The sequence below is a fragment of the Pocillopora damicornis genome, chromosome 9 (genome assembly GCF_964200805.1).
Source record: "Pocillopora damicornis chromosome 9, jaPocDami1.2, whole genome shotgun sequence".
NCBI lineage: Eukaryota > Metazoa > Cnidaria > Anthozoa > Scleractinia > Pocilloporidae > Pocillopora > Pocillopora damicornis.
Window position 1 is genome coordinate 6,764,670 of NC_142678.1, and position 19,954 is coordinate 6,784,623.

The window sequence follows — 19,954 nt, forward strand, 5'->3', positions numbered from 1 at the left end:
AACATTTTTTCGACGTGTTTTTGACACTTATTGTAATATGTTTTTAACATCATCGTTGATGTTTTAATTTATTAGTGTTTTCTTTATGTTACCTCTATTGAGCGCCGTCCTCCTTCCTCCGTCCTTTTTTTACAAAATCCCATGGTAACAAAATTTTACACTCATATTGTGTAAACGCGACTTATGCTTTCAGGGCATTACCTGTTCAATCTATATTTGTTTGATTTGTGTATTTCTTGGCATTTTAATATTACATACGTCCAAGTTCTTAATTTCTGAATAAAACGAAATGCTTTTGATCATTATTTCCGTGGCTGTTATATTTTTTATTTCTTCGCTGAGTATTTTAATAACCTGTCATGTACTCCTTTGTCAGGAAGACTACTTTATAACTGTGCACAAAGTTTAACTGTAGGCCTGATTTTGTTTAAACTCGAACAATAATTATTTTGTATGCGCCTAAAGGACTTAGGACTGGTTTAAGCCTACTGAACGTAAGTTTGAATTGTTTTGTTTTGCCTTTTTTCAAGTGATTCATAACTGTGTTTCAGCTCATAGCAATTCCTTTTCAGAAGCGTCCCCAGACATTCGGTGCTCGCTTAAGGCTCAGGTGAGTGTGGTATTTGAACCAGCCACATATCAATTGTCGAACATTATATATGAATGTCCTCATCTTATAAATGAAGACCGCCATGATTGCACGTCGAGTGATAATAACCGAGAGGGGAAATTAAAATGTAGCCCTTCCGCGATCGCTACGAGCTACAAATGTGATCTGGAAATCACACACAAACAAATATGTTGTGATGGCGATTTAACAATATATGGAAGTAAAATACCTTCTACATTTACCTGCCACGTCAAAGGGTGTCCGCAGAACTCCAAAAGCGGGAAAACTGGTAGGTATCACAAAAAGGCAGTAGCAACCCTAAATCCAAACAGTCAACAAATTTTGATTTTCTGCAAGTTTCTTAGGTGTATTGACTCAAAAATGATTAAATTAAACTTTGTGAGTCTTCAACCTAAGAATAATTAACATTCTCGGAAACTAAAACCCAACGCCATGCCTTTATTAGGGCCTGGAACTTAAACTAACCCTCTCAGGCAAGTTCCTTGTCGTAAAAAAGCACTCCGAGAGAGCAAGAAGCTCGTGAGAAAGTGAACAAAGGTTCTTGTATTCAAAGAAAAAAATTAAAGTAAACGTAGCCCAGCTAGAAACAGCATGGTTATTGAACCGAGCTAAAACCTAGTAGTGGCTAGATATTGTTTAATATGTGTTACGCTAAAGATAACGTTTCTCACGAAAAGAAAGTTAATTGTTAAAGAAATAATAAATTAAAAATTTCAATATTCTAGTATTGCAAAAAAATTTAGCTACAGAAACTTAATTTACAGTCTGAGATGCTCCGTGACACAAGAATCCAAATAGCTAGGAAATCGTTCTATTATTATAGAATAATAAATCTTAAAATTTTCCCTCCGTAATCTTTCATAATACAGCTATATAGTTAGCAATAGTATTTACAGCTTCTGATGGTATAAATTACACTTTGTAAGCTTTCTCAATAACCTGAACTGAGCAACTCATGTCTACTTTTTCAAGTAAGTTATGCTTTAAAATATTTATCCGTCTTGACCTTGTTTGTTTAACACAATTTACTTTAATTGATGTTTTTTTTCTTTTAATCACGATCGGTATCATCGTCATCAAAAGTACCATCGGCATCAAAATTATTATTAACATGCTCGTCATCAGCATCATCATCAGCAGCAGCAGAAACAGTTTCTCTAACTTCTTCGGCATCAGTAGTTTCATGGGTAGTGACACTAATAGCAACATTATCGCCATCAGCATTATCATCGCCAGTTTCTCCAACATCCTCCTTATCAATAGTGTTAAAAGTAGTAACGCCAGTAACGACATCATTGTCATTAGCATTATCGTCGGAAGTTGAAATGGTTTTTCCCACATCCTCGTCATCAATAGTATCAAGAGTGGTAACACTAATAACAAAATCATCGTCATCAGCATTATCATCGCCAGAAGGAGACGTTTCTCCAACATCGTGGTCAGTATCAAGAGTAGCAACGCTAATAACAGCATCATCGTCAGCAGCAGAAATAGTTTCTTCAACATCTGTGTCATCATTAGTTTCAAGGGTAGGAACAATAATAACAACATCATCGTCAGCAGCATTGTCATCGGTAGCAGGAACAGTTTTTCCTTCATCTTCGTCATCAATATTATTATCAGTACAAAAACTATCCCCAGCATCATCTTCACAAATTTTATCTTCAGAAGTAGCATTAACATCACTAACAACTTTGTCGTCAATAGTTTTATCGGCACCAAAGTTTTCACTTAAAACTTCGTCATTAATTGAATCATCGGCCGCAATGTTCGCGTCATCATCGAAACTATCACCATCTTCAAATATTTCATCAGGAAGATCATTATTATTGTTACCTTCCTCATCAGGTCTATCATCAGCAGTACCAACATTCCTAATGTCTTCGTCAGCAGCTGTAAAACCAACGCCGACATCATCACCATCACCAAGACCAAAACCATTTCAAAAGCTGGTATTTTTTTCTTATTTATCTATCGTAACATATTTTTTTCTCATTTTCCAAGCGTCTTTATGGTTTACGTACCTCACTTGCATTTTTCGGTCTCAGGCAAATGATGCTGTTTCAGAGTTCGATAGCCTAAACATCACCAGCAACAATTCCTTACAGGTATGTGGTTTCACCAATGATATAAAACGTATATAAAAGTGTAGCGAAAGAGCAGCTACAAGCTTCGAATCGATTTGAAGGTGGTATAAGATATAATACGTAAGCGCAAAAATTTTCATGCAAAGATTAAATATCTTTTATCTTTAGTTTTAGAATTTTTATTACTCGAAACGTTTTTGTGAGTTACCTTTCCTTCCTTTATCTTAATGAAAAAAGCCTTACTCTCAGAGGAACAATTGAAAAACATATTCTATGACAATGTCACATATAGATTTCCCCAAAACGAGAAAATCTTCTGCGGTATCATTTATGCGATAGTAGTTGCTTTTAAACTGAAAGTGCCTCTTGAAACTGCATTTGCCCATTATCACAGTGAGTTGATTTACATCTCATTATGATGAATCTTGGAAAAGGTAAAAAAAACTAAATAATATGTACTTTATGGACTTACAGGAAGCTGCAAATGTTTTTGAAAACTTCACCACTAAATATCGGAAAACGACCCCCGGAGAAGAACAGTCTGTAGTAGATGAACTTAGAACGGAGTCTATTTTTAAGGTGGCAGTCGCCTTCGAGAAAGTTGCTCTTAGCTATGGCAAATACCATCTAAGTGGAACAAAGAGTTCAAAAACGATGGTTAGCGACAACATAAGTGAGTATTTACATGGCTGTCTTTTAAGATTTGTGATAATCGATCATCTATTCAGTAGCTGTCTGACTAATCAAGAGAGTGAGTGACTGAGTAACTGACTAGTTGACTTGTTGACTGACTGGCTGACGGTGACTGACTGTCTCTCTGACACTCTGGGAGAATGAATGACTAACTGATTTCATGACAGAAAAAAAGTCTGAATGAATTTGTTTGTTAATTTCATGAATCTGACCGTCACTTATATTAACATTTATTTTTTTTCCTTTCTTTCGAAAGTCCTTGGTATTCAAAAAGTTTATGGACAAAATGCAAGTAACTTCTATCTGAAGAAACACGAATGGCGAGCATCTATCAATATTTCCTCAGGGAATTTTGCCGACAATGGTTTGTATACATTGCCATTATATTTTAACATTCAATACCCGTCAATTCTTTGACTCATCAGTGTCTTGTTGAATAATCGTCAAAGTTAATTTGATTAACTCGTATCTGTATAGCATCTTCAAGAGAGTGCAATCATTGGAAACTTACATTAGCCCACATTTCACCTACTTGGAATTTTGTTCTGCTCTCTTTAAGGATCAGTAATAGTTGGGTGTGTGTACAAGGATCTACATGATTTAATCCAAAAAGGTCATAATAAAACAAGGTACGCGAATGGCTTAGATATCTGACATTAGCTGCTAGTTAGAAGATAGTTTTTATGCACTATAGACATAGTTTCGAAGAAAAAAACTTTTTTAAATATTTATTTTCCAATCGTGCACCCCTCCGTCCATCTTCATAAAAAAAACCCATAGATGGAAAATTGAAATAGTAGAAACGCGAAACGGTAAGTAGACCCCATCATTATTGTATATTTACCTTTACAATTTTTTTTTTCTGTCGCACTGAAATAAACAAACGAAAGTGGACGAGGTAAAGAAAACTATCAGTCTCATTGCTTAATCACCTAAATGTCAGACTCGCAAGTACGTTTCGTTAAAAGAACCATAATGGGCGTGATGATCTAATCAAAGTGTGAGGCTCCCAGTCTGAGCTTCCCAAATTTAAGCCGGCGTAGTATATTTAATGCATCCTAAAAATTAACTTTTATGGTCACATTAGTAAATGAAGGCTATTAGCCGGTCATTGCCCACGCAGTGAACCATTTATTTCCATTTTAATTAATGTACTTGCATTGGCGTGCCTTGATGTGCTTTTCATTGAAGCTGAGCTGGCCAACGGGAACACGAGTGACACGTTTGGCTACGAGAAACTTGATGAGAGTAAAGCACGTTACCTGTCATTGGTGCTTCGCCGAAAGTTTGCTTCGCCGTCTTTTGAATCACAATGGGAGGCCATGCGTGTGAAATAAATTCTAAAGAGGGCAAAAGAAGGACCCTAATTAAGAGACTAAAAACTCTGTCGAGTAACTTTATAATTTGACTCACTCTTGACATCGTTGATTCATATCATGGGACAGAATGTTGTATGTTTACGATTTTTTTGCGAGCGAGAGAGTAAGATTACTCTTCTCAAATTAATTAAAGGGGAGCAGAATTTTCTTATTAGTTTTTGGTCGATTTTGTTCGAACCAGCATTTCTTTCATAATCAGCAAACAGGTGTCCAGCAATCGAAAGATCGATTGACAAAACTTTATAGTGAGTTCGATTATGTTCGACTGAGCTTGGCAATCGAACTATTGCATGCTGTTCGAATTGGTCGGATTTCCGAGCGTTCGATTAGATAACTCTTGTATTTTGATCCATTGTAGTACTTCACAGGACGCAATGCGCTAACAGATGTTTCTCAAAGATATTCGAGACAATATTCTTTCGATGCATCTCATTGCGCTCTCAAGTTCAATGAAAACTTCCCTTTCCGAATTTTTTTTTTTTTTCATCCTGAATGCTTTGAGGTTCTTTTTTTTGTTTTGTTTTGTTTTATTTTCGATTCATTGATGTTGAAAAACTTTAATTCTTGAATTCTTCTTTTTTTTTTCTTTTTTTAAATTCATTGCTGTTGAAACACGTTTATTTGTTTGCTGCGTTGTTTGAATTGAGTTCAAGGCACGTGCTGAGCGCGTGACAAAGCGTATGACTGCCATTCGTTCGAAGTTTCGTAGCACTCTTGATACGGAGTCAGTCAAAAAATAACATTATTTCTCACTTTTGGTTTTGTTTACCCTCCCCCGTAAAACATTCAGTAAACAGGTGCTCGGCAATCGAATGAGCGATTGACAAAACTTTATTACGAGTTCGATTATGTTCGACTGAGTTTCGCAATCGAACTATTCCTGTTCGAATTGGTCGGATTTCCGAACGTTCGATTAGATATCTCTTATATTTTGCTCCATTGTAGTACTTCAGAAGACGCAATGTGCTAACAGATGTTTCTCAAAGATATTCGAGACAATATTCTTACCATGTCTTTCACTACGCTTTCAAATTCAATGATAACTTCCATTTCCGAATTTTCTTTTTCATCCTGAACTCTTCGAGGTTCTTTTTTTTTATTATTATTATTTTTTTGTTTTCGATTCATTGCTGTTGAAAAAGTTTATTTCTTTACTGCGTTAATTTAATTGAATTCATTTTACGGGATGTGACTGGCTGCCATTCGCTTGAGTTCCTTAACGCTATCGGAAACAAAGAGTCCGTCGAAAATACTTTTATTTCGCACTTTTGGTTTTGTTTACCCTCCCCCTTAAAATCGCCTTGGCCATCCGATGCAGCACATTTTCAAAAGAACTTTTTGGCCGTTCATGGCTCTATGTTATAGCGATTGATGAATATCTTGGACACGTTGAGTTGTTTATGCAATCGATGCAATTCGTTCCGGCGCTTGTTTGGATTTTCTGCTTCTCCATATGAACCATGTAATTGAAGTGTCTGCTTCAAATAATTAAAACTTGTTTGTGGCCAAGTGTTTCATGCAACTTTGTTTTTGTGATCAGAAGGAAGTTGATAATTATAAAACATTGCTACGAGCTTCGGTTTTTAAAATTGACCCCGTAGTATTACCGCAAGAATGAGAGTACATTGACTGTGTAATTATTACTCCAGCTTTACGTTAGTTAACATGCGTGCTGCACAATAGGTTACACGGTAGCGTGCTGTGTCCGGTCACACGCTAGCTTTTGTATTCGATGGTTGACACGCCTTGCGTGTTTTCCTACTCATGCTTCATTGCTCAACGGCGCACGCTCGATTGTTTGTAGTTTGTTATATGAAAGAATAGCATGCATTAGCTCATTAGAGAGTGCTCTAGCGTGCTAAGTAAGCGTGTTATAGCAAGTTTCTTTTGTTTTCAAGTGGAATCGTGTTGAGAGCGGGCTATCACCTTTGTCCCATAAATCATATGGAGGGTCACATATGCAGTAATTTGTTTACTCGTTTAGGCATGTGGTAAGTAGAATTATGATGGCTGCTATGGATCCCAAACCAGAAAAGTTACAAGAAAATGTAATCTTGAAGTTCAGGAACCTGAAGGTAATAACGAAAGCAAAGTTAAATTCATTCGGGTCAGTTTAGATCCGTTTCAATAAGTTCAGGCTCAGTTAATGCATCATTTGAAACAGATTTAACTTGAATCTTCTTTCAGAATGACCTAAGTGAGAAGCATTGCATGTTCTGGAGTGGCCTCAGCAATAGGTAAAACGGGAAAACAACTGACATCACCATCACAAACAGTAACATTACACAAAATAAACCATTGTTCCATCATTTTTTCTGCATTGATTGAATTTCGACAAGTTCGCGTAACGGTCCAACTGGTGGGAGTGGTCTTGAAAGGGAGTGCGATCTGTGGTTGTTGATAATAAAGAACGTTTCCTCAACAAGAGCAGAAGTCTTATCGTTAAGTTTTTACAAGATATATTAATTAGGGAACTGTACTTTGAGAGTTTACCTCGATTTCCCACACCGGTTATCACCCCAACTTACTCTTACTTCGGAGTGATGAACTCAAAATCCATCAAAGCCAAAAGGTAAGCGTGACGTTAAAAAGGCACAAATAACCAACAAATAACTTATCAACTCTGAATCCAGTCTTCGATATCCAACCGGCTTAAGTGAACAATCCCAGTAAGTAGAATGAAAGCCATTTAAGATTTCATCATATTAATTGCCTATTACGTTAAGTATTTAATGGTTTAATTATCTCGTTATATTTTTCAGTCAAGATAGATTTTCGGAAGATGGATGTCATATAGTTACATCCCAAAGCAACTCAGAAGAAACAGTCTGCAGCTGCAATCATTTGACTCATTTTGCTGTCTTAGTCGATTATAGTGGTGCCAGTGTGGTATTACGTTTTTCAATATTTTTTAAGCATTGCTCGTATGTTCATTAAATTGATAAAGATGTTATTCCCTCTGTTTCTGATTTGTTACACAGCTGTCTCAGAAGGACGAAGATATCCTGGAGATTATCACCTACCTAGGATTAAGCCTTTCCATCATCGGAATGATTCTAACTATAATCATGTATTCCTTGTTCGCGTGAGTAATCAATGTCAACTTTCTTATGCCTTTCATTGGTTGAAACTATCAAAGAAATATATAGAAATCACCGTGGTATATTTTTTCTTAAATTAGAGATGTTCACGAACCTATTCCTCAAATACGATTGAGTCTCGCCGCATCGCTCGGTACTGGTCAAATAAGCTTTTTCGCTGGAATGCACGCCATGGATAACCCAGTAAGTGACTTCTACTCACATTCACATTAATTAATCTTTTTACAGGCCTCACCATCAACATTATCAGGACCTTTTTAAAAATATTTTGGTATCTATTGCGAATTTGAAATTTATTAAATGAAATTATTTAAAAAAATTTTAAAATTTATGAAGAACGAGAAAAAGTAAAGAATAGGAAAATCGTTTTTTCCTTTTTTTGCAGGCCATTTGCATCACAACAGCAGTTCTTACACAGTATTTCCTGATGGCTGCTTTCTGCTGGATGCTAGTGGAAGGAATCTACTTTTACTTGTTTATTGTGAAAGTTTACAACATCAGCAATAGGTTGATAGTGTATCACGTCATGGCATGGGGTATTGTCCTTTTATCTATAATGACTTTTCTTATTTTTAATGCTGATTTATCGTATTTTGAATCGGTTTATTCCTGATATGATTTCCCGCGAACTTTGACCTCCCCCTTCTCTTTGTGTGTGAAGGTTTCCCCGTCATTATGGTCAGCACTTCTCTCAGCATCGCAATTGGAAAAGGAGGGATTCAAAGCTACATCAGCAATAAATAGTAAGAAACAAAGTTTTCGCTCCCTTTACCTCCTGTTTAGCTTCCTCTCCATGTTTTGGTTTATCTCTGATTTGGGTTTTCTTTAAAAAAAAAAAAAATCACGTATATTTTTCTTTCGTTTTGCTGAAACCTGTATTTTTGCTTTTTTTGCGAACTTGTTCATTTCCTCTTTCGTTCTTTCTCTTGCACTCCTTTTCAGCCATGAAATACCATATCTCATATCACTTTAATTCTCCTTTTCTTTTTTCTTTATGCAGCATAGCGCATTATTTGTCCACATTCCCCCTGATAGTTTTTTTTGTTCTTCCCTTTTGTTTTATTCTATCGTCATTTTAGTTGTTCTCAATTATGAGCTGTGATTTGATTTTCATTTGATTTGATTTGAGATTTTTTGCCAGCTTCTTGTTCCCTTAGCATTGTCTTTCCTCTTTTTTTCTTTTTTTTTTAGTTGTTGGTTGTCGTCAACTTATGACTTGATCTGGATATTTGTTGCATTTCTGACGGCAACTGGAGTTGTAAGCTTAAACTCAGATTTTGCAATTCAATATCAAAACTGTATCTTTATCATAAGATACTTGACCTATAGCACATGCACGGTGCTTCATTGTCGTTTTTTTCCATTCTTTTATTCGTATTTATTTTTCATTTTATTTTTTATTTTTGCTTTGATTTTTTTAGCTCGGCAGTTTTATACTCGCACGTGTCACAAGGGAGTTGACCACATTGCCGCAAACAGGAGCCGACAAGATTCAGCGAGTCCGGTTAGATGGAGCGTTGTATCGTTTCTTTCTTTTGGTTAATTTTATCAAAAAGACTTTAATCGGGCAACCGTCCACAATGGCAAGCGAGGCGTGGTTTAAGGGTTGATATTAGCCACGGGAGAATCTAAGCTTCTAAGTTGAAGAAGGAGAGTTTAGTAAACTCACTATTTATTTTCCGATCGAGTCTATTTTCCATTCTCCTGCCATGTTTGATAATGATGGGAAGCCAAAAATTAAAGTGGAAAAGTGAGAAATCTAAAAACGGGCACCATGTTAAATGGGTCATGGCAATATTTGCAGCGACATTTGCATATGTATCCCATAATTTTAACATCATCTTGTAAAAGCCCTGACAGGCTATCTATGTACCAGGTTAAAACTTTCCAAAATAGCGTAAAATAAGGGTTCAGGGTTCCAAATAACCCCCCTCCCTCCCTCCCCCCACCCCGCCATCTCGTACCAAAGTTGGGGTAAGGGTGTGCCTGCTGTACGTCCGAGCGTCCGAGGGTACTATTTGCATGATTTTATTTTTACTTATGACGATAACAGCTAAAGTGAGTTGAAAGCTGGAAATAATTAACATTTGTCCTGTTGTAGACTTGGCATCAGAGCATGTGTTCTAATGATTCCCCTTCTTGGCATCACGTGGTTGTTTGGTCTTCTCTCGCCTCTACACAAGGCTTTCACCTACATCTTCACCATTCTCAACTCTACTCAGGTTTGCTGTAAATTTCCTTGGGTAAAATTAAGATAGCCTTGCTAATAAAAGTTAGAGCTTGAAGCCTCTAAACAAATGAAAAAAATCCTTCTATCAGTCAATCAATGTGGTAATGAGACCGTCAGTCTCTAGTCAGTCCTTCCTCCTATCCATCTTTCAGTCATTCCTGCAGTTTTTTGATCATCTTGATAGCCGTTTAGCCAATCAATCCAGTCAATCCCTCAACCGTCTGTTTTTCTCCCTTCATAAACTTACAAGTTAAGTTCAGCTGAATTAATAACTACCCTGTTTCGCAAAGATCTCTTTACTTGTTATGATATTATAGTTCAAACACCAAAAAGACTTATTATCCATAATTATATTTGTATTGTAGGGCGTCCTGATTTTCATCCTGCACTGTATGAGAAATAGTCAGGTAAGATCGAAACTAAAAAAAAATTATCGTAACATTGTGCAAATCACGACAGAATGTGGCCTACTTGAATAACCAGATTTTAGAATTCAGCAGCTGATTCATATTACCTTATGTTTATTAACAGATAAGGGAGCGATTGCGAGGCAAAATTAAAACAGTGACGATTGGTCAGATTAGAGCTCGAATGAAAGTTCGAATGAACGCTGTTTCCCCATCTCCGAACAACAGAAACTCAACCAAAAAGAATGTAAAGATGAATCCAACTGATGGTGGTGCAGTGTGGGCAACTAAATTGCACCCATTCGGCGAATATGAGTTGAAATAGGAATATCATGAAGTAATGGATTCAATAGGCGGCGGGCAAAAGCCGATTGTTATGTTCCAAGGTTTTTTTTAGCCACGATAATTCTCCAGTCGTAACTGATCAGTTTCCAATGTCCTTCTGCTTGGTTGGATTGTTTTTGTAAATTAGAAAAAAAGAAAATAAGTCTTTCATGAAGAGGTGGAGGCTGGTGACGTTTATTTATCAGAGTAATTAAGTGATCTGGCATATTGCAGTCTTAAACTGAAGTAACTTAGAGGATTAGGTCTGAGTGAATAGAACAGTTAACCACTCGGCAATTCAACATCGTTTATTCAGGTAAATATGTGAAAGCTAAATACCTTACTTGTATATGAATCGTATCCAGATGCTAGATTACCTACATTTTAGGATAGACTTGTAGACATTATTATAAAGAGCAAGACTCCACCACGCTTTGAAAATCTTTAGGTTATTGTTATCGTTAGACAGGAAAATAAAAAGCTACTAAAAAGAGAAAAAATTGACGGTTGTCTGTAACAAGAGTTTACCCAGATGCATTTATGCGAAATAAAACTATTCCTGACTCCCACTCCTTGACATCAAAAAAGTTATTGCATGGCTAAAGTTATGTCGAGAAGAACGGTGCAAGGAGGGTACAAAATAATGGGGACTGTTTCGTCTAAGAAACCATGTGACCGGGGTAGGCAGAACTCCACAGTTCAGGCGTTGCCAAAAAACGTTTGCTTATAAGATAAGGCGGCGTGAACGAAGGAAAAAGCCCCCGTTTGTATGCATTCCGGGTTATCTATTGCTTATTGAGGCGGCAAGGCTTGAAAAATCGGAACAGCATCGTCATTAGAACATCTTATCCAGCTGGTGCTAAAGCGTACTAGGTGGGCCTTAAGAGATTGGTGCATACTATTTAACCGGGGAAATACAGTGGAGTAGAACCTTTCTTTACCTCCATCCAAGAAAGGTGGCTGGTAAAAATGTCTCCGAGTAACTAGGGTAACCCACAGCTAATGGCATTCTTCAATCACGGGGTGTGGTTTAAATTGTTCTTAGCGAAATATATTTGTATTAATGATCCTTCAAATATCTCTGCTCGGGTGACCGAATATCCCCCAGCTAAAATTGGGTGATATTCAAGAATATTATCTAAGCGATATTCCCCAATTTTTAAAGTCTACGTCCACTACGATAAGTTTTCGTTTCAAAATTAAATAAAGATGAGAGAGGGTTTCTGGTTGTTGTTAAAGAATGGAAATATTTTTTTGTTCATTAAGTCGTACCTGAGGATACCCAAAAGAAATAAAAGAAAACACCCCGAAGTAAGCAGGGAAAATATGTACGGATGCCGGGAGCTGTTCGATGACATTATCTGTTCCAAGATGCAAACAATCTTCGTGAGCGGAGCTCCAGGGAAACTGTTAGCCGAATAACCAAATTAAATAGAGGCTATTGTTTATAGATACAGATATACCTTTGTCAAGATAAAGTTGGAAATTTTCCCTCTAAAATCGGTTCCTTTCGGAATAACATCCGATACCGTTGTATTTTGGATATATTTCCATGAGAAAACATCATGAGGAGCTAAATCGGTAACAATCTGGAGCCCGAATTTGGTGCTCTGAGGAAAGCACGTACGGGAAAGGCCCCATGATAGAAAGCCAGTTTAACTCTGTGGAAAAAGTCAAATAGAGCATCTACTATACAATTGATAATACAAACTGGCGATTCTGAGGGTCTTAACTTACGAAATGAAGTGGTTTGGTTCGCGTAACAAACAAAAATCAATTCATAAGTAGAGTTCATGGAAATCCACTACATTTTATAACTGCCTGTTGAGGTTTTATTAATCAGGTCGAAACACGAGGGAAGCAGCCACAAGTAAACAAATTTTATCTTTGAAATAGCTTTTCAGTAAGTAGTCTTTGCCATAACCAGTTCGAATTGAGCTGATAACGATAATGTTTTGGAAAACCGAATCAAGGGGTTGTGCTATTCGGGAAAGGCAACGGCCCCAATGAAGCAATATGGATCAAAATTTGTTGCAGCGGCTATGACAGTGAGACAGACGGTAACAGTTACAGTGCCGTAATGCTACCAATAATAATTTATTTTCATAGCGCTATTTCTATCGCTATCCAATAATGCTTTATAACGACTGTAATGATCTAAAGTGCTTGAAAAACCCAACTTGCAGGAGGCAGATCAGTTGGCCATTTACACAGCGCACCCGAGGAGTTTAACTCGGAGCGACCGAGAAGGGTGGAGGACTTGAACCCAGGACCACCAGATTACAAGTCCAGCACCCAAACCACTCGGCCACGCCGCCTGCCGTGACATCATTGGCTGTATGACCCAAGCAGAGTAGCTTAACGCTTATTGGTTAGGACCCGATCCATTCGTAAAGACAGGTCCTTGCGCAATTTCCTTTTGCGTCATTCATTTCGTAAATGAAGCATGGTGTCGGTAGTTGTCGATTTCTCTAGAACACTGAATACTAATTAGAGTCGCGGTCTATAGTGTAGTTCCCCCTGTCATGGATTTTATCAGGATAGGTGGGTATTTGCTTTTTCTTAAAAAACGTAATTTGAAAAAGGAAATAGTAAGAAAAAGATTCCTTAAATTAAAAAAAAAAAAAAACGAAAAAAAGAAAAAATTTGCCTTGCAATTAATACCATTTGGGAATGACGTAAAAGTCATGAAACCAATTGATGAGGTACTTTTTTTATGTTAGTGATAACTCAAAAGTAATTTCTTTCCCTACTGAAACAGTATTCTTGTCACAAGATGAATGAGGTGCACTAAATACGTCACAAACGAGACAAGTCAGTCGTTACACATTCCTTTTTATTGAAATAAAAGATCACCATGGCAATGCATGTGAAAAGCTTTCAATCTACTTGTTTAAGACTTTACAACTTCTTCATACCGATTCAAATAAATTCTGCGATAAGAAACCAGAATTGTTTTTTCCTTTAAATTAGATAATCCTTTTCGAGCCTGTGAAATATAGATCCTACGCGTTAAACAATAATTTCGTTGAGAGTAATTATTACTTCTTAAAAAGCTTTTTCTGAAAAAGAAACGATTATGAATGTTCTAGTAAGGTAACATCAGTGTAAAGTAAATTTATTTTTCCTTTCGAGTCTGTATCTGGAAATTGTTTAGAGTTAACAAAAGAAGTAGTGATATGGTTTTTTTCTAAACGCAGTTGAATGCAAGTGGCAATGCACAACATATTTTGGTAGACACTTTAGGTGATAGATCATTTACGGCGTCTGCTCCTAAACGTTGGAACAGATTGCCATCAAATATAAGAGCTGTAAATGATCTTAATTGTTTTAAAACACTTCTTAAAACACATCTCTTTAGACAGGCATTTCATGTTTGCTTTTATAGCTCGTTTTCATACTTTTTTTCTTAGTTAGTCAAATTGTATATTCTTAGCCTTTTATAGTTCGTTTTCATATATTCTATTTTGTTTAGTCGTATTGTATAGCGCATTAGATCATATCCATATGTATTTTGCGCTAGATAAGTAATAAATTATTATTATCTAATTATGGGGCCGAACAAATAGCTTGAACCTCGCGAAATGTTATCGAAAATGATGTAGTTTTTACTGGAAATTAAGTAGGAAAACTGTAAATATTAAAATGTTCCACTCATTTCTAGTGACTTGGATTGGAATGCGTTAGACGATGACTTCACTGAAAACATACCAGAGGTTGACGAAAGTGTTAGCCCGGATACTTATGACAATACAGAAGACTCCAGACTTCCACGTCTTCAAGGCGTTAGGAAAAGTCGCTGCCGCCGAAGTAGTTCACGCCGTCGTCGTGGTTAGAAGCGAAGCTTAAGCATTTCAATCGGTATTTAACCAGAAAGCTACTACGTATAAAATAGTATCCGCTGCTACTTCCGCACAGTAATTTGTCGAGATGACTACGTTTAAAAACTCTAATAATCTGAGGAAATTGTCTTTAGTTATGTTATGTGCGGATTTGGTTGCCGAATCAAATGGCAAGTTCAAAATAACTTCACAGGAGAAGTAACTGAACAAAATTTTGAATGCCTGACGAAATAGAGGAAGTCGGGAAGTTTTTCGATCGCGGTTCATGCGCGATTCATGCTAATGCATTATCGGCCTAGCCATTTGATGATTCTTGCATCACTATTCGACATACTTTCCCAAGTGAGAGAAAGACTAAGTTTGATGTAGGAGAATCGTTCACTTAAAAATTCTCGCCAGCATTGCTAAGCTTTCAATTGCAGTTTTGAAAGATTTTCTTACAACTTCATGCTGTTCTACAACAAAACCTTGGCTTCAAACGTAATCTGTTGTTTTCGCTCTGTTTTCTCTTAAAGAAAAATATGCATAATGAAGTATTTTCTTATTTGGTAATCTTGCCACACTTTGTTCATTCGCAAGGTCGAAGCAGGAAGAAAGATCTCTCACCAGAAGAAACTAAATTAACAGCCGAAACCTATATTCAGGTTTTGGCTGTTAGCTACAACCAATCCGGGCCGTAAACAGTTTTGTCTATACCATGACGTCATGAAACACGACGTCACAAAATTTATGTGTTGTTTTTTTTCGGAAAAAAGACAAATATTATAATGAAACTCCATATATGTTCTTCCCATTTATAAAACAGAAGTAGAGTGAAGGTTTGTTTAGTTCGCGCGCACAGCCGTGGTTGTTGTGACAAGTTGTCTTAGGCTGTTATGGCGTCATGGCTTCTGCCAGATATCGATTTCTCGGTATTCCTAAAGGTCCTTTTGTTTTTCGTTTCAGCCCATGGATGATGTTATCTCCTTATTGAGAACAGCCTATCGACTTAATGATAAAGGACTGTCGTTGAAGACGGTTTGACAAAAGCTTATTCAAAACTGAGCTTTTTTCGGTTTAATTTAAAATAATATCGACCAGGACTCTGAGGAAATTCATCCCATGAAATAGCAGATTTTTTTGCGAATATTTCATCATGAAGGGTAGTGAAAAAGCTGGAAGCCGCCCTTCAAACCAAGCAAACAAACAACCGGCGGCTTAAACGGGTGAAGCGTGTTCCTTGAAATTCTTGTTAGTTTTGATACGAGTCATTTCTTTTAACATTCATGTGGAAATTTTACATGAGATTGCGATAAATGTTATTTAGTCGGTCACTACCTTCCGGGAGGTGTCTTTTAGATATCTCACCGGAATGGGACAGAATCTAACAACAAAACGCTACGAGCAACATACGTGCTCGTGCAACACATAGCGGGGAGCGAGAATAGAGATGACATGTCTGTCGAAAAGGAGATTTGTCGCACAGTACGTAATACAGAAATGGATAACAGAAGTAAAGTAAATGATGTCTCTTAGAATTTTGAATTCTGCTCTGCCGTCTCCTTTGGAGTACCACAAGGCCGCCACCAGAAAGCTAGCAAGAAAAAAGTATTATCCCTGTCCTTTTTTTGGTCACATCGGTTTGTTTTGGTTTTGTCGAGAAAAATCATTTCAAAGGTAATACATAGACAAAACTGTCCATGGCCCGGACTGTTCACGATAGTCTCGAGAGTACACTATCAGAGGGGAGGGGTGGAGACAGAAGGATGGGTAAACCCAGTAAAAACGTTTGGGATGCTCTAGTAAATGGTAGTCTAGCGAAGTTTGAAGATGAATTTTCAAAAATTGACGAGACTTTTGCCGGGTACTGACTTAATACAAGTCATTTCGAAAACTAAAGCCGGGAAAGATCACGGAACTTTAAGCCAGGCGGAAGGCTTTTGATGCGTGTGTTAACCAACAGCGTTTAACCTCTAGTTTCCGAAGAGAACAGGTGGGAATCTTTTATGCTGGGTAAGTATAATCTACTTCTCTCATCTTTTAAGTGTTGCCATAAGATAGTTGCCACATCGGGAAAGAGCATATGTCGGCGACTATGTGCAAATTGCGTAACGAGGACTGCCTTAGAAACTGAAACATATCCCTGACTAAGAATGAATAAGATGCTCAGTGGACATTTATCCCGGAAAACTTGTATTGCCTCGTTATTATATTTTATGCTGGGGTAGACAAAACACGTCGATATAACTTTCGACTTTTTCAGGTTTTGATCAGCGCTCTGACAATAAAATTAGACTGACACTTTACTTTGTTCGATAATCTCTAAAAAACGTGCTTTCAAAAAAGACGGGAAAGGTACCCGAAAAATCTAGCCGTCATATCTGGTTTGATGCTTTTGAATAGTAATGATCAAAAAAAAAAAAAAAGAAAAAGGTTATAGTGGTGTCTCCTGGAAGAGTTTATTGTAGTACGTAAATACGAAATTTCATCGGAATATGTTTATTCAGGAGCCCGTGGTTTACTGCGCATTTTGTTTGAGCTCCATTGATGAAATCGTCCCACTCACGATCATCAAGGCAGGCAGAGCGCTAAAGTTTTTTCCCTTTATAATAATTTATTTGTACTTTAAATTACTCTAAAAGTACTGCAAAAGCTTTGAGCTAGACATGGCTATAAACTGTGCCGTCAAAAACGAAAAGCGTGACGTAACAACTATGTTTACACGCTCTCATCTGAACTAACCAGTTGACTTATAGAGCGCGCGTATTATCACGATAATTTTATAATTTAAAATTTCCTTTTCGCAAGAGTTTGTGTCACCTTTTCGAAGGTATTAAGGACAAAGGGTCACAAAAAAACTTATGACAACAAAAGCCAATGTTCTCAAGTAAAATGGACTATAAAAAATGTATCAAGTATATTATAATCAATACATTAGCTTTAGAGGGCGCTGACGTATGATAGTTGTGTAGCATCGACATGAAGAAGACGAAATCATATATGTATTTGAGGCTCCATCAATTAAATTTGATCGTGAAATATGACACTATATTAGGTTGGAGCCCGATCATGCTTGAGTGCTTATATAGGAAATATTGTAACCGTTCCGTTTAAGGGGTTCTTCGGGGGGGGGGGGGGGGGGGTCTTCGTTTTTAACATTTTTATTTAAGCATCATTATTTTGTGTCAATATTTGATTCCTTCTCGTTTAGCTCAGGTCGAAAAGCAATGCACGTCATCAAATCATTTTACTAGAATGTAGAATCGACCTCCGCTCGTTTTTATGATATTGATTATATTTTTCAATTATTAGGTTTAATAAAAAAAAAACGAAAACAAAAACAAAAAAAACAAAAAAGAAAAAACAACAAAAACAACAAAACAAAAACAAAACAAAACAAAAACAACAAAATATAGATATATGTATGGATGCTCACGCAGCAAGATTTTAATCGAACAATTTTCCAAACGCACCCGTTGAATACATGATTGGTTATATGCCATTTCGATAGTGTTAGCACGATCCAATGCACCCTCAGCAAATAATTTCTAAAACGTGTCTGCATGAATGCTGCATGGTAATTCCGCTCTAAAAAAATTGGAGAGAATTGCTTGTCTGTTTGTTTGTTTGTTCGCTTGCTTGTTTGTTTTTTGTTGATGTTGTTTTGGCATGATTCATGATTAATTTTTTATTTCTGTATTTGCAACTGTTTTTGGTGCCAGCGGGTGAAAAAGCTTCTTCACTGTCTGTAAAATGCCACGGAGAATTATATCCTTGCGACGAGATTAATGAGCAAGACTGGGATGCAAAATGTGCGATGACAAAGACACCAAGCGAGACCTTTGCGTACTACAAATGCAGCGAACACTCTCAGGGATGTAGGCTGACTTTCACGAGCCAAGAATGTGATTGTGGTAATGCTTGGTATCGTATCACTGATAATCAAGACCAAAGCCGTCTGGAGTGCAGAACATGCTTGTCAAACAGAAAAAGCCAAACTGGTAGGTACCACAAGGAAGATAATAAGACTGGGGGTTAAATAGGGTTAAATATCAGCTTGAAACCAATACATAAGGATTTCGTGATTTTTCACACTAAAAATAGCTTTCTCGGAAAATTGGGCCCAATTTGACACAATGGTTGGGAATGGGAGGTTTGGCACAAAGAAAGGAAAGTTATTTTCGATCCATAAGCTATCATCCGAGTATGCCATTTGTCATTCACTAACTAACATCTTCCTTCACTACTTTTGTTTCTTTGTGAGAAAATATTTCGATAAGAAATGCGCTCAACTTTATCTTTTTTCTTTTAACAATCACTTTCCTTTTTCCGTCGTTGTCGTTGTTGTTGTTGTTTTTTTTTTCCTCGTATTTGCTTTTTTTTTCTTTGATAAGGACGTTTGTACGTGCTCGTTCGAGCCGCTGGAGCATCTTTTTACATCTTGCTTTTATTAGAATTGAAGTGCCTTATAATCGTTTTATGTTATAAACTGCTGTGTTTTACATGGATTTCCATCTCTGAGAAAACCCTTAATAGCTCAAGTGAAATTATGATATTTTTTTTTAAGTGTGTTTGACCTCGTCAATCAGTTCCTGACACGTCACCCGCCTTTCGCGCCAATGTGTCGGGTCGTTGAATAAATGGCAAAATGTTCACCGTTCTCATTCCAAGGTTGTTTGTCAAAATTTTCTTGGATTATGGCTGCTCAATCATTTGAAAAGAGGTACTCTCAACTAAATAGCATACTTTGTGCTTTTCGGAGTTGAGTTTTGGTTATCACGTTCATCGCATCCTCGATAACATAGACAAAACGCAACGCAGCCATTTTAGCGCTCCGGCTATAATCTCCCTGCGCGAGGTGAATAGAGCGACGTATGCATCTCTCTAATCACCGGAATAATTGTACTAATCTTCGTTTATTACCTTCGAAGAGAAATCCTATATCTTCATTGTCTAAAACTTACATATCTTTACTATTTGGAGTGCATTTTAGAGCATAGTTAAACATTTTAGTTAATTTTACCATCTCCTGTTTATAGGAAGGATTTTTTGGACTTGACGCTACCATATATTTTTTGACTCATAAGTATTTTTAAGGAATAAGGGTCGATCAATTCATTTTTTTAACTAGATTAGAACTTTTAACTTTAAATACAGTCTGTATGTTAGACACAGTTTTAATCTTCTGACGTTTTCTCAATTATTATTTTGTGGCCATAAACATCATCTGCAGTGTTACCATCATTACCGTTAAAGTCGCCATCAGTGTTAACATCAACAG

General features: G+C 36.9%; 1 protein-coding gene across 2 annotated transcripts; it reads left to right on the forward strand.

The window, feature by feature from the left end:
• Nucleotides 1-1,710: 1,710 nt before the first annotated feature.
• Nucleotides 1,711-11,352, forward strand: LOC113668402 (uncharacterized). 2 transcript variants are annotated; one of them, XM_089183300.1, is made up of 17 exons: nucleotides 1,711-2,583; nucleotides 2,680-2,739; nucleotides 3,193-3,391; nucleotides 3,668-3,775; nucleotides 3,971-4,040; nucleotides 6,775-6,865; nucleotides 6,978-7,027; nucleotides 7,553-7,679; nucleotides 7,772-7,875; nucleotides 7,972-8,074; nucleotides 8,277-8,427; nucleotides 8,553-8,634; nucleotides 9,083-9,149; nucleotides 9,313-9,395; nucleotides 9,993-10,113; nucleotides 10,487-10,528; nucleotides 10,653-11,352. In XM_089183300.1, the coding sequence occupies exons 1-17, from the start codon at nucleotides 1,957-1,959 to the stop codon at nucleotides 10,851-10,853; spliced, it is 2,286 nt and encodes a 761-aa protein (XP_089039426.1). In that variant the 5' UTR covers nucleotides 1,711-1,956; the 3' UTR covers nucleotides 10,854-11,352. The 2 variants fall into 2 exon arrangements, with proteins under 2 accessions (XP_089039426.1, XP_089039425.1); XM_089183299.1 differs by having other exon boundaries at nucleotides 1,814-2,739.
• The last annotated feature ends 8,602 nt before the right edge of the window (nucleotides 11,353-19,954 follow it).